Source organism: Pteropus vampyrus, unplaced genomic scaffold, assembly GCF_000151845.1.
Source record: "Pteropus vampyrus isolate Shadow unplaced genomic scaffold, Pvam_2.0 Scaffold109, whole genome shotgun sequence".
NCBI classification, from domain to species: Eukaryota; Metazoa; Chordata; class Mammalia; order Chiroptera; family Pteropodidae; genus Pteropus; species Pteropus vampyrus.
Window position 1 is genome coordinate 149,351 of NW_011888890.1, and position 12,797 is coordinate 162,147.

Genomic DNA, 12,797 nt, shown 5'->3' on the forward strand with positions numbered 1-12,797 from the left:
TCTAGTAATTAATAACAACATCTATTAAACAGTCTAGAACTAAAGGTTTACCTCTAGTGATCTCAATCAACACCTGAATCTAAATCTGGCCACAAACCACACATGACATGAGTCTGTCAAATGGATCTCAAATTTATTTTCACTGAATGTCTTCATTATCACAGACAGATGCACATGTAATTTGCCCACTTATGTATCAATATATGTTCCACGTATATCAGTAAACGTGTTTCAAATTAAAATCATAAAAGCTTTTTTAATGTACATTTAAAAGCAAATTATGCTTTTTCTGTACAACAAAAAATAGTCTACTTGTTCCAGAATACAAATTAAATGTTTGTCTGTTAGGTTGTTGGTAACCTTCATTAATCTTTTTCTTTGTTTCCCAGTTTGGGAAACTTTTCACACTTTGACTAGATATTAAGGTTGCTTAAGATTAGTAGTATTTTTTAATTAAAAAATGAAATCAATAAGATTTAAAGAAATAAACCATTGTATAGTGGTATTCTCTATTTCTGTCTACTTTTTGTGGAGGTAGGAACATTGATATACATATTTTAAATTTCTTATAAAAGTTCCCACATTATTGGGGAATTTCTGAGGCTTTGGATAATATTTGAAGTTCTGCCTTATAGCGTTTCTCATAGGTTTTGTGGCTTGCCTGTGCTATACTGAGCTAGGACTATTGGATTTGAATATACATATTAAAGGTAGGATGACTGCCAAATATAATTTAGCATTTTCATAGTTTAAGAAAAAAAATAAAAGTAATTTCCTTAGCACACACAATAAATTCTTCTCTTCTTCATACCCGCTATCTTTTTCTTTTATTGACTGTATCTTTCAGGGGAAATTGCAGACATTTAAAATTCATTTTGGCTCCAATTAAATGTTTGTGTTACTTTTCTCTATAAAAAAAAAAGAAGCTCTACTGGCAAGCATCAAGAGTAGAGAGAAGCTGTCATGTGACACCACTCTGTATGGGAGAACACTCTGGAAAGACTCTATCCTCACTCAGTACGCCTGTACTAACGCTTATGCCACATTACCCTTTCAATCTGCTCTTCTTGCAATGTTTTTCCTACAGAAGGAAGACGGGAAAAAGAAATGGGCACAATGACATTTCTGTTCATCTCAACTTTTCAGTTTAAAATGTCAACTCCTGCTTTACAAAAGAGATCACAAATGCCAAGGAACGTGATCATTTATTAAGGTGGAAGAAATGACTAAGCAGAGATTAAAAACATATACTGGAAAAAACACTACAGAAGGTGGAGATTATTTCTAATCCTCATACATGGATTTTTTAGGTTTTGCATTTCCTTTATAATTCTGTAGAATAATATAAAACAAAAACATAAAGGCAAGAAATGGAATATTGAAAGAGCTCTAGTTTTTTGTTTTGCTTTCATTTTTTTTTATAAATTTCCAGCTCTTATAGGATTAGAATTTGGCCCTGAGAGCAGAGTATAAAAGTACAGCATGAACACAACAAACGAAGTGGTAGATTACTCTATCATTAAAGAAAGATTTATAGAAACAGACTATATTTCTCATTAAAAAATCAATGACACAACTTCTGTTTTATCAGTTCCAAAGGCTGATAAAAACAGAAATGTTATTAACTAAGAAGCAGTACAGGAAAGACAAAAACATTCTCTGGCCCATGTTAATGGGGCCCACCCTTTGCTCTGACAATGTAGTCAGAATGAATTCTGTGAGTGTCATACTGGTGGAATTATCAGGGCTAGTTCTGGGAAGTTCTGATTCTTGAACAGTCTAAGAGCCAAAGAGACGGACTGTCTTTTCTGCCCATGTATAAAATTTTCTTAAAACTTTCTTACATCCATACATAAAACATTTATCATTAAGAGACTCATGTATCTGTGATTTTTTTTTTCTTTTAGTTTATGGGAGACTAGATTTATCTCCATAGAGAAGTAAATCATTGACTACAAAGTATATTTTATTTTAAATGAAAATTAATTCTAACTTTCCAAAGTAAAATGTACAGGCAGAGAAGAAAAAATAAATTCCCTCTATCCATCTTAAGTTCTCAGCTGGATCTTTGTAATAAGAAACAGATTAACAAGAGAAAAGTATACATATTGATTTAAGTTTTATGTGACACAGAGCCATCCCGAGGAAATGGAGACCAGAAGAAATGGTTCATCCTGATTGTTTTTATACTGTCAGATGAAGAGTGAGTAGAGAGTCATGGAAAATATGAGAGAAAAAAAGAACATGAGCCAAATGTAGTGAACTGGGAGGAATTAGCAAATCCAGTTCATTCAGATTCCTCTCAGCATGTCTCCATCATTGGAGATAAAGATGCTACTTTCCTTCAGGTATAGGGAGGGCACCTCTTAATGAGGGTCCTAAGACCTACTTCAGGGGAGAAGGAGGAGGTTAGAGTCCTTCCAGCAGCTGCTTTTTCTCAAATTCCATTAGCTTAAAGTATTCAATATGCCAGGGCACCATATTCAGGGGTAGCATGTCCTGAATTCTGTCACTTGTAACTGGAGTAAACATGTCATTCTAAGCAAGATTTACCCTGGAATAACTGCTATTAAATCAAGCATTATTATATCTCAGATAATAAAATAGGAATATTTTCCAGGTGCATAAAAAAAAATCTTCCTAGCTCATTAGAAAATGTGACTGGCACTGAAAGAAATGTTTGTAGTTTAAGTTTTTAAAAAGTAATGCTGAGAATCCTATTCAGCAGTTTACAGTATTGTCTTAAATGATATAAAAGTTGGAAATTAAAAATAAAACAAAAAAGGAATAAAACCCTCCCACACAAAGAAAAATAGCTTTAACTTAACTTAAATAGCCATTTATCAACATTATCATTCTGTGCCTATGTTTAACACAACAAATGGAAACAAATGTAGAAAGATTTATAGTTATTTAAACAAACTGAATAGCATTTGAAAAGAATGCAGTATGATGCAGCCCTACCATTTGGCAGATTTTCTCATCTGAATGAATAATTATTATGTAACAATAAACAACTGAATGATTAAAAACTGCAGATGTGAAGATAACTGCTTGCATTAAGAACTACTAAATTCATTTCTTACAGTAAACCCACAGCAGAGCTACACCTGTCTTGACAACAAAAGGAAGGACCAAAAGGATAAATTTAGTCACTTTTATTCCATGGCACAGAATATTGACAAGTTACTTTTACTGATCTCATCTACAGAGCTGTCTGCTACTTTCTTTCCATCTTTTGGGCATTGATATCCTTAATTATTAAATTTAAAAATTTATATTAAATGTATTTTATATACAGAATTACATATTTTTAAGTTTTAGCTAATTCTTGTAACTTTCTTCACATATGTTGAAATTTTCCTTTTAAAGACAACCAACCCTAAAAGCTAGTAAGCAGGTATTTCAAAGAGAATCAGTATATCAAGAATTCTAAACTTAAATCCAGAAGTGAACTTCCCTATCAGCTTCAGGACATCTAGAATACTCCTGAAATAGTATGCAAACTTTTCAGTGAACATGTATGTTTCTGAAGGACTTTCAAAGGGGTGCATGGCTCAAATATATTTCAGCACTGTTGCACATTTAAAAAAATTACATATATATGTATAATATAAAATATATATAGTTTTTACTGAGGCATAAAGAAGGAACAGAAAAAAACCTCTTGGCATAATTTTCATCTTCAGCAATATTAGGGCATGCCAAATACACAAAGCCCCATGTAGTATCTGTTCCATCAACAACATTCACTAAATATACTTATACTTTCTAAAATATTTTTTTAAAGCCACTGCACCTCTGATGACTGATGATAAAACAGGTCAGTAGGTTTCTATCCATCAGAGACTATAGAGCAATGAAGTGCTAATACAGTGAATGGGGCTGGGAAACAGCAGTTACAAAATCACTAGTATAGAAACATACAACTTAAAACCTACCATGTAGAAATTTAATGTTCAGAGGGATAGGCAGATGCCTTAAAGATCATTCACAGATCATGGGACTGCATAAGCTGAAAATTCAGACTAGAGAATTTTTTAAGAAAATGTAACCTCTCTGGCTTCTAAAGGACTCCACTCGAGGTCACAGACTATCACCCTGAAAAACTACATCACACTCCTCTTAACAACTTACATACTTTGTAACTATAATGAATACTAATAATTATCCATCTAGATACCACTGATCATGAATGGATCCTACTTCTGTGTTTTCAACAGACTTCAAGTGTTTATCAAACACAGTGGAAGAGATTTCCAGGAAAACTCAATTCAAAAAACAAGCAAAACAAACTTTTTAATGTCTCCTGAAATTCCAAGACTAGGTATTTTGCTCTCAGAGACAACTTGGCCCTTGATACATTAGATTCCAAGTTGAACACTGTTTGGATATGCCTACCTTGCCCTCTGTGTTCGCTTACCCTTGGTCTGTTTATAATGCTCTGTACCATAAAGACTACAGGGTTGCCTGCTTTCCGAATGGCTTCCACAGCTTGTTCGTGGCTTGCATCTCTGAGGTCCATTCCATCCACCTGCAATGGAAGGCCTCAGCTTAACATTTCAAGCATCTATAGAACAACAGAATAATTTGTGGATCTGGAGTTCTAAGGATCGTGGATGAGGCCCCTGGAAAATGTTTCAGAATCAAAAATAATTGAAACTACTTGTGAGGCTCCAGAACTTTTAATCTGTCTGGCAGACACATGGTCCCTTGTTGTAGACACAAATTTCTGTCTCCAACAACAACTGAAATTATAATCAATTAGAATGAAAGCTCTACCTTTGCTTTCCTTATACTGCAGAGTTGTTCCTTTAATAAATCAGCATCATTAAAGAAATAGTATAAGGGAACTGCCTAGTAGCACTTTCTTCATTATGAAAGACACTGCACAATTATTTTTCTAATTCATCATAGAGTGGTTTGGGAAGTGGGTGGGTGATGATTTGTGTATTTCTCTCTGTACAGGGAAGACTGAAGTTAAAAGCAAAATTTTGACATTCAGAAATATAAGGTTATGATAAGGTTAGTTTTGGAAAAATTGTTTGCAGTAGACATGACAGGAGTTGGAAGTCAAGAAGTTGTTTTATTTGTTAGTAATTCTTATATAAATAGCTTGGAAATGAAAGTTATTTTATAATCATTTATAGACTATGGCTTGCCTGGGTGATGATTAGCTCAATTTATATATTATATGAATAGCAAAGAAAATACTTTTAAAGGCCAAATGCTAATCCTGTCAGAAAACTTTAGGACACTATTATCATTTTATCATTTCCAATTACCACAATATGGCATATACAACAAAATAGCAAAATTAGTGTGGACATAATTCTAGAAAAGAAAATTATTAGATCTCTGCATAGAACATTATCACCTTTAAAAGAATTATGTACATTTAATTGAAAATCTCCCTCAGGTTGATACTTAGATGACATAACAATGTCTCTTTCAGTGCATATTAAAAATGGCTTTTAACTTTTTGTAGAATAAAAGTTAGTATCCATGTGTACTCTATATTCCATTAATGGGAAAATTTAACAAGACATTTAAATATCTTTGCTCAAGTCCAAAGAACTCTATTCTTAGAATGAAATCATTTGCAGGTTTCTACTGATCTAGTCTACAACATTTTTAGAAATTCTTAGCAGAGATTTGTTTCAGAATCCCCAGGATTATAGAGGCCTAAGGCTTTCTTATTTATCAGAAAAGCCCCTTAACATAACAGCACTCAACAAACCATTGCTAAAACAGCATACAGTATTTTACATCACGAAAAAATCCTTTTCAATTTGAAAGAGATATTTTAACATTCTTAATACATTTAGACAACATTTTGGTGCAAACTATGATCAATTCTTTCTAGAAATAATTATAAATATATTTTACCTTTTCTACTTAGATCGAAAGTATTCGGCAGTGAAGTATCCATAAACTGCCTTGTGATAATTTAAAAATGGAAATTTTAGATAGTACTCAAAAATAGTTCTTTAAAAAAAGGCTAAGATTTCATCTAATGAAAGATAAGGATGCAGGAAAAGAGAAAAAGTCCATCATTCTTCCTTATAAATGGTCAGAGGTAAAAAAACATACATGGCCCTTGCTTTCTCTCAAGTCTCAATCTTCTTCTTTCTTCAGCTCTCAGTAACAATCGATCAACAAAGCAATAAGTAAATAAATCCCCAAAATGCTCATTTTTAAATCATGGTTAAGTTATAATCTTCTACACAATTAAGGCATTTATTTGAATGCGTAATTTATATGGATTTAGAAAATGAGAAACAATCAATTGTATGAAGTAAATATAACCATCATTATAGTAATAAAGTGATCAGTTTCTTTTTGGAAGTTGTCTTTTTTAGTCTACTCTATAAATCTTGACAACTCAACAAATCTGGGTCAGGAACCCCTTCTTCTACCCTCTTAAATAAAACTATGCTTATCCTGATCAAATAATTTTCACACTGCTCTGAAGTGACCTGATTACTTGTCAAGTCTGTCTGACTTGACAGGCAGGCACAGTGCCTTGTTTACTGTAGGATGCTCAGAGCCTGTTATAGCACCTGGAATGCAACAGCTGTTCCAGGAATATTTGTCAAGTAAATGAGTGAGTGTCTCGTGAGATAAATCTATTTAAAACATTAAACTTTGATTTGAATTAAGCAATTAGGTACAATTTGACCAAATGCTTCTCTCTCATATGTAACAAAATACACATATGTGTACACACATGCACGTGTGCACGCACACACACACAGTCCTCATTGATGGATGAATGGGCTCAGCACTGAGATAAAGGAAGGAAATCTGAGCTTGGACTAGGGGTGGAGGGCATTTATGTGAAAGGTAATTAAGATCTTAGCATAAAAGATTTTACGAAAAGACTCACTTGGAAGAAAATCTCATTAAACGAAGTTTACAATGAAATGATAATGATTAAGTATTTCTTGAAATAAATTTCATTGGAGAAATTAATTATGATGTATACATTTTGCATGTATATATATATATTTTAAATAATTCAATTATTTCCCCAAGAACTCTGCTTTGTTCTTTTAACCAGAATTTAATTATTTTATCTCAGTGCCAATGTTTTTTAAAATGGTTAGTTATACCTTCAAACATCGGTCTTCACATCCAGATATATAACCTGTCACCATATATTGAGAGAACAATTATGGATGAAAAGAAACAAATAAGAAAGAAATGCTTTAACCACAAACATATTTTACTCTAATGTTGGGTCCAGTAACCAGTATAAAGATGGTGATTTTCGTGGTAAAGAGGACAGAACAGGTAAAAAATTTTAGCACAGAGAGCTCACTGAAGGGTACCTCTACTATTCTATCTCCAGGTTTCAAAGTTCCATTTTTGCCAGCTGGACTATCTTCAAGAACATGTTTGATGAAAATGCCCCTCATCACTTCACCGTTGCTTAGACGACTCCCCATCCCTCGTCCACCAACAATGCTGATGCCCAAGGATTTGCTTGGTTCTCTCCAAAGTTCAACCCTGTAAAAAATTTTAAAAAATGTGAAACTCTTATAAGAAAACATAGAGAAAGCTGGTGACACTGGATGTGGCAATATTTTTTAGATACAACTCCAAAAGCACAGACAACAACAAAATAGCCAAATTGGACCTCAAAAAAATTAAACTTTTGTTCATCAAAAAATACTATCAGTAGAGCAAAACAGCAACACACAGAATAGGAGAAAATATCTGCAAATTATGTTTCTGATAAGGGATTAATATCTAAACTATATATAGAATCCCAAAAATTCAACAAAAAATAAACAACCTGATTATAAAAGGGCAAAGGACTTAAGTAGACGTTTTCCTAAGGAAAATATACAAATGGCCCATAAGCACATGAAAAGACACTGAACACCATTAATCATTAGGGAACTGCAAATCAAAAGCACAATGAGATACCACCTTACACTTATTAGGATAGCTACTATCAAAAAAAAAAAAAAAAGAAAGAAAGAAAGAAAGGAAAAAAAAAAGAAAATAAGTGTAGGCAAAGAGAAATTAGAAAAATTTTGAAGAAATTTGAGCCTTGTGCACTATTAACAGCAATGTAAAATGTTGCAGCCACTATGAAAAACAGTATGGAAGTTCCTCAAAAAATTAAAAACAGAATTACTATGTGTGATCCAGCAATTCCATTTCTGTGTATAGACCCAAAAGAATTCAAAGCATGGTCTTAAAGAGATATTTGGATAGCCATGTTCACAGAAACATTGTTCATAATAACCCCAAGGTAGAAGCAACCCAAGTGTCCATCTACAGATAATAAAATATTAAGGAATATTATTCAGCCTTTAAAAAGAGCATTATGCTACATGAAATAAGCCAGCTAAGTAAAATACAAGGACACATACTAAATGACTTCATCTATATGATATACCTAGAATAGTCACATCCATAGAGACAGAAAGTAGAATGGTGGTTGCTAGAAGATGAGGGGAAGAGGAAATGGGGAGTTATTTAACAAGTACAGAGTTTCAATTTTGCAATATGAAAAAAGTTCTAGAAATGGTGGTGATGGTTACATAGCAATGTGAACATACTTAATGTCACTGATCCGCACACTTAAAAATGGTTCAAATGGTTAACAATCATAACAAATATTTTTAACTTAAATAAAATGTTTTTATATACATTAATTTTTGAAATATTATTTGCTCAATTTATTAAAGTTTTACCAGTAGTAAAATAAGATCATTTTAAATACCTTCCTAATTATGTGTTTTATAGGATCTGATAAATACTAAGGTATTCCTGAAGCTAATTTCGTAAAAGTAAATAATGAACTCCAGGGCAGGGAGCAGACCAATGTAAAAGTAATTTCGTAAAAGTAAATAATACTCCAGGGCAGGGAGCAGACCAATGTAAAAGTAACATTTTTCAGGACCTCTAATATAGTAGACATTAAGTAATCAAGAAATTCAGCTACCCTTAACTGTTAGTTCTAAGCTTAGCAACCCAATCAAGAGAAAGAACATTCCTGCATACTGTGTCAGAGGCTTTTGTCTGTACAACTCTTTCTTGGCAAGGCGGATCTGGTAACTAACAGTCAGGGCATGAAGAGCAGTGACTGACAAGATCTTACATGATCTGATCCCACCCCCATCTCCATAAAAGCCTCTCCCATGGCCCTCCCTCTCCTCTCCCCACTCTAGCAACTACATCATTTTCTTGCAGTTCCTTAAGGTCAACATACATGCTCTCCTGCCTGGGGGCCTTGGCACTAGGTACTTCCTCTGTTTTGAATGCACTTTCCTTACCCACATGAACTCATATATAATAACCGCAAATAGCTGTAAGAGCTATGAATGAATTGAAAGTAAATGTCCTGTGAAAAGGCTGGGATTTAAGAATAAGGTGTCTGGTAGCGAAGTGTTTAGGTAAGATGAGGAGTATTGGAAGAAAAAAGATACCAAGCAGAGGGCTCTAAGACAGACAGTGAGATTGCAATCTGCTCCATGCTGCAGGAAGGAAGACAATATTGGGCATTAAGTATGAGAAGAAAGCATGGCCCAAACATGTCCTCAGCTTTGACATATGAGGTGCTTCCAGAGAAGAGGAATGTTTGGAGTAAGGATTCTTGTGAAATGAGGGAGGTCCCAGTTAGAAAAGGCTGAGGGTAAAGGAGCAGGACTACAGGTAGAGTGAGAAGATGGGCAACTAGTCAGATAGTCATATAATGAGACACATCTTTTCTTTGGTCAGCACTTTTTTCCTTTATTAGAAATCTATAATCCTAGAGACTCTACCTGTTTAGTTTAAAAGGATCTCACCATGATCTTTTATTTCATAAAATTTATGTGAATAGTTTAAACTACTTAAAAATCCTATTCATCATTTTTCTTCACTCTAGGAATTCTGTAAAAGACAAAACACAACAGCCTTTCTTATTACTTAAAGCATTTCCTAAGGTAAAATGGCAAAGTAGTCAGTAAAGTTAGTCATTTTATTTCATATTTAAGGATCTAGAATACATGGGTCAGACTCCTTAACTCTTAAGGAAAAAAATAAAACAAGAATGAAAGAAAATGTCTCCTAGGGTTCTTTGCAGTTGGTGTATATTAAAAAGTGAATCAAAACACTATTTAAAAGACATATGCATCCCTATGTTTAGTGCAGATTATTTACAGTAGCAAAGAAATGGAAACAACCTAAGTGTCGATTGACAGACAACTGGATAAAGAAGAGGTGGTCTATATATATATAGAGGTGGTCTCTCTCTCTCTCTCTCTATATATATACACACACACACACACACATACACACACACAATGGAATATTACTCAGTCATAAAAAAGAATGAAATCTTACCATTTGTGACAACATGGATGGACCTAGAGGGTATTATGCTAAGTGAAATAAGTCAAAGACAAATAGCATATGATTTCATTTGTTTTTTACGTGGAATCTAAAAAACAAAATAAACGAACAAACAAAACAGAAGCAAACTTATAGATACAGAGAATAAACCGATGGTTGCCAGATGGGAGGGGGGTTAGGGGACTTGGTAAAAAAGTGAATGATTAAGAAGTAAAAATTGGCAATTACAAAATAGTCGCAAGGATGTAAAGTACAGCATAGGAAATACAGTCGATAATACTATAATAACTATACGTGATGTCAGGTGGGTACAAGACTTATGGGCAGATCACTTTCTAAGTTATATAAATGACTACTATGCTGTACACATGAAACTAATATAATACAGAATGTCAATTGTAATTGAAAAATGAAATTAAAAGAAATTCATAGGAAGGAAAAAAACTGATTCTTCTAATTCTTAAAAATAAAAATAAAAATAAAAGCAACAGCAAACACGTATTAAGGCCTTATCACATACTCAGCATTATTCCCTGAATTCCATATACTTTTGTTTAATTCTCACATTATTTCTGTGAAGTGGATATTCTTATTAGCCCCATCTTACAAAGAAAGGAAGAGGCACAGAGAGGTAAAACAACCTTTGGATAATAGTAGCATATGCTTACACAGGGCTTGGCACAGACAGCAAAATGTTTTTAAATATGTTCCCTAGAAGAAAGGCTGTATGCCTTTAAACTTGGAGAATATAATCAGAGCCAGACTGCCCAAGTGACCACAGTGCTGAGGAACCAGACTCATTATTCACCAAACCATATGTGATAAACATTCCGTGGAAAGATAAGAAGCCTATAAAAGAAAAATTTTATAGAACATATTCAGAGTCAGTTTTATAGAAAAATGGCAGTCTTTCTTGAGAGCTACACATAGGTTTAAAAAGAATGAAATTCAGAAAAGCAGAAGTAAAACAGAGCTCTAAAGCCAGGCTGCCTGGGCACTGAACAGAGAGTCCCTGGGTTCAAGTCTTGCTCTTTTGCTGTTTAACAATTGAGTGACCCTCTGCAACTTATTTAATCTCTGTCTTAGCTTCCTCATCTGCAAAATGGAGCCAGTAAGAGGCTACATCTGAGAGTTGCTGTTATGATTAACTTAATCGATATAGGTAAATTAAAGCACAAAACAGTTTTGGAACATAGTAAACAACTATTAAATCTTTTATCACTCTTATTATGATGATTATGATTACTGAAGTAATGTAATTAAACAAGATATAAAATTCAACCCATATGACAAATGAGCAAATGTGACCTCATCATCTCAATTGTTATACCTATTCACATTGTTTATTAAGACAAGGCACCAATTTCTACCCATCAGATTGATGAAAACTTTTTTTTAAATGATCATATGATGGGATAACAAGAATCTGGGGAAAAGGAAATTCATATATTGGAAAAAGAAGAAAAAATAGGTATAGCTACCTTATAAAACAAATTGACAACCTCTAATAAAGTAAATAATACACTTAAACCAATGAGCAAACAATTACACTTTTGAGTATATACCTAAATTCTCATACCTAAGTATAAGGAAATCAATATATTTACTGCACGGAATTATAATAGTGAACCATTGTTAACCACTCAATATCGATCTGGGAATATACTGTGGAATATTCACATATTGCAATGCACTGAAACAACTAAATTGAATGAATTAGATCTTTAAGTATCAAGATGATAGATCTCCAAAGCAATGGACTGAGAGAAAAGTATGCAAGCTCCAAAGTGATACATACAGTATGATACAAATCTGTAAATGAAGATCAAGTGCAAAATAAGAGTAATAGCTTATTTACAATTCTAAAATTTACTTTGCTAAAAAGTATCCTCTATTTCCACACAAAGTAAATTCTTTTGACGGCATGAATCAATGTCCAATGTTATAAAACATATTCATAACTCTTGTTCCTCATTTACTAAAGTTCTCATTATTTTGGTAAGCTTCCCATAATACTCTATGAATCTTCCCTCCCCCCCCCCAAAGTACTTTAGTACTTTCATATAGAAGAGTGCTGGGTACCTTCTACAGACTTAATGGAAGGTACAGGCATAGTCTCTCTATAAGGTAGTTACCATCTTTAGAACTTTAGGATAAAAATATAATCTTCCAGTCCAGAAGTTACACTTAATTTGTTCTCATAAGAAATTGGATAATGTGTTAGACACTTTCTATTTGCTTAGTTGTTAGTAATGATGATGATAATGACTGACAATGCCAACCACTGACTGAGGGCTCACTCTGCACCAGGTACTATGCTAAGAATTTTATATGCATTATCACAATGAATTCTCCTCCAAGTTTAAAAGGTTCTATTATTAATTCTATTTTACAGATAAAGTAACTGAGACCTAGCAGAGATTAAGAAACTTGTCTTAAAAAGT

The 12,797-nt window shown here is 33.3% G+C and overlaps 1 protein-coding gene across 8 annotated transcripts in view; it reads right to left on the bottom strand.

Moving 5' to 3' along the window:
• MPDZ (multiple PDZ domain crumbs cell polarity complex component) overlaps positions 1 to 12,797 on the bottom strand; it is a 131,344-nt gene that overhangs the window by 35,324 nt on the left and 83,223 nt on the right. For 5 of the 8 annotated variants that reach the window (XM_011365285.2, XM_011365290.2, XM_011365286.2 and 2 more), the window contains 2 exons: positions 7,335 to 7,512; positions 4,424 to 4,534 (listed from right to left, as the gene is read on the bottom strand). In XM_011365285.2, the coding sequence (XP_011363587.1) occupies positions 4,424 to 4,534; positions 7,335 to 7,512 (289 nt within the window). The remainder of the gene's footprint in view (positions 1 to 4,423; positions 4,535 to 7,334; positions 7,513 to 12,797) is intronic. The other 3 variants (XM_011365291.2, XM_023533690.1, XM_011365287.2) reach the window with 1 other exon arrangement.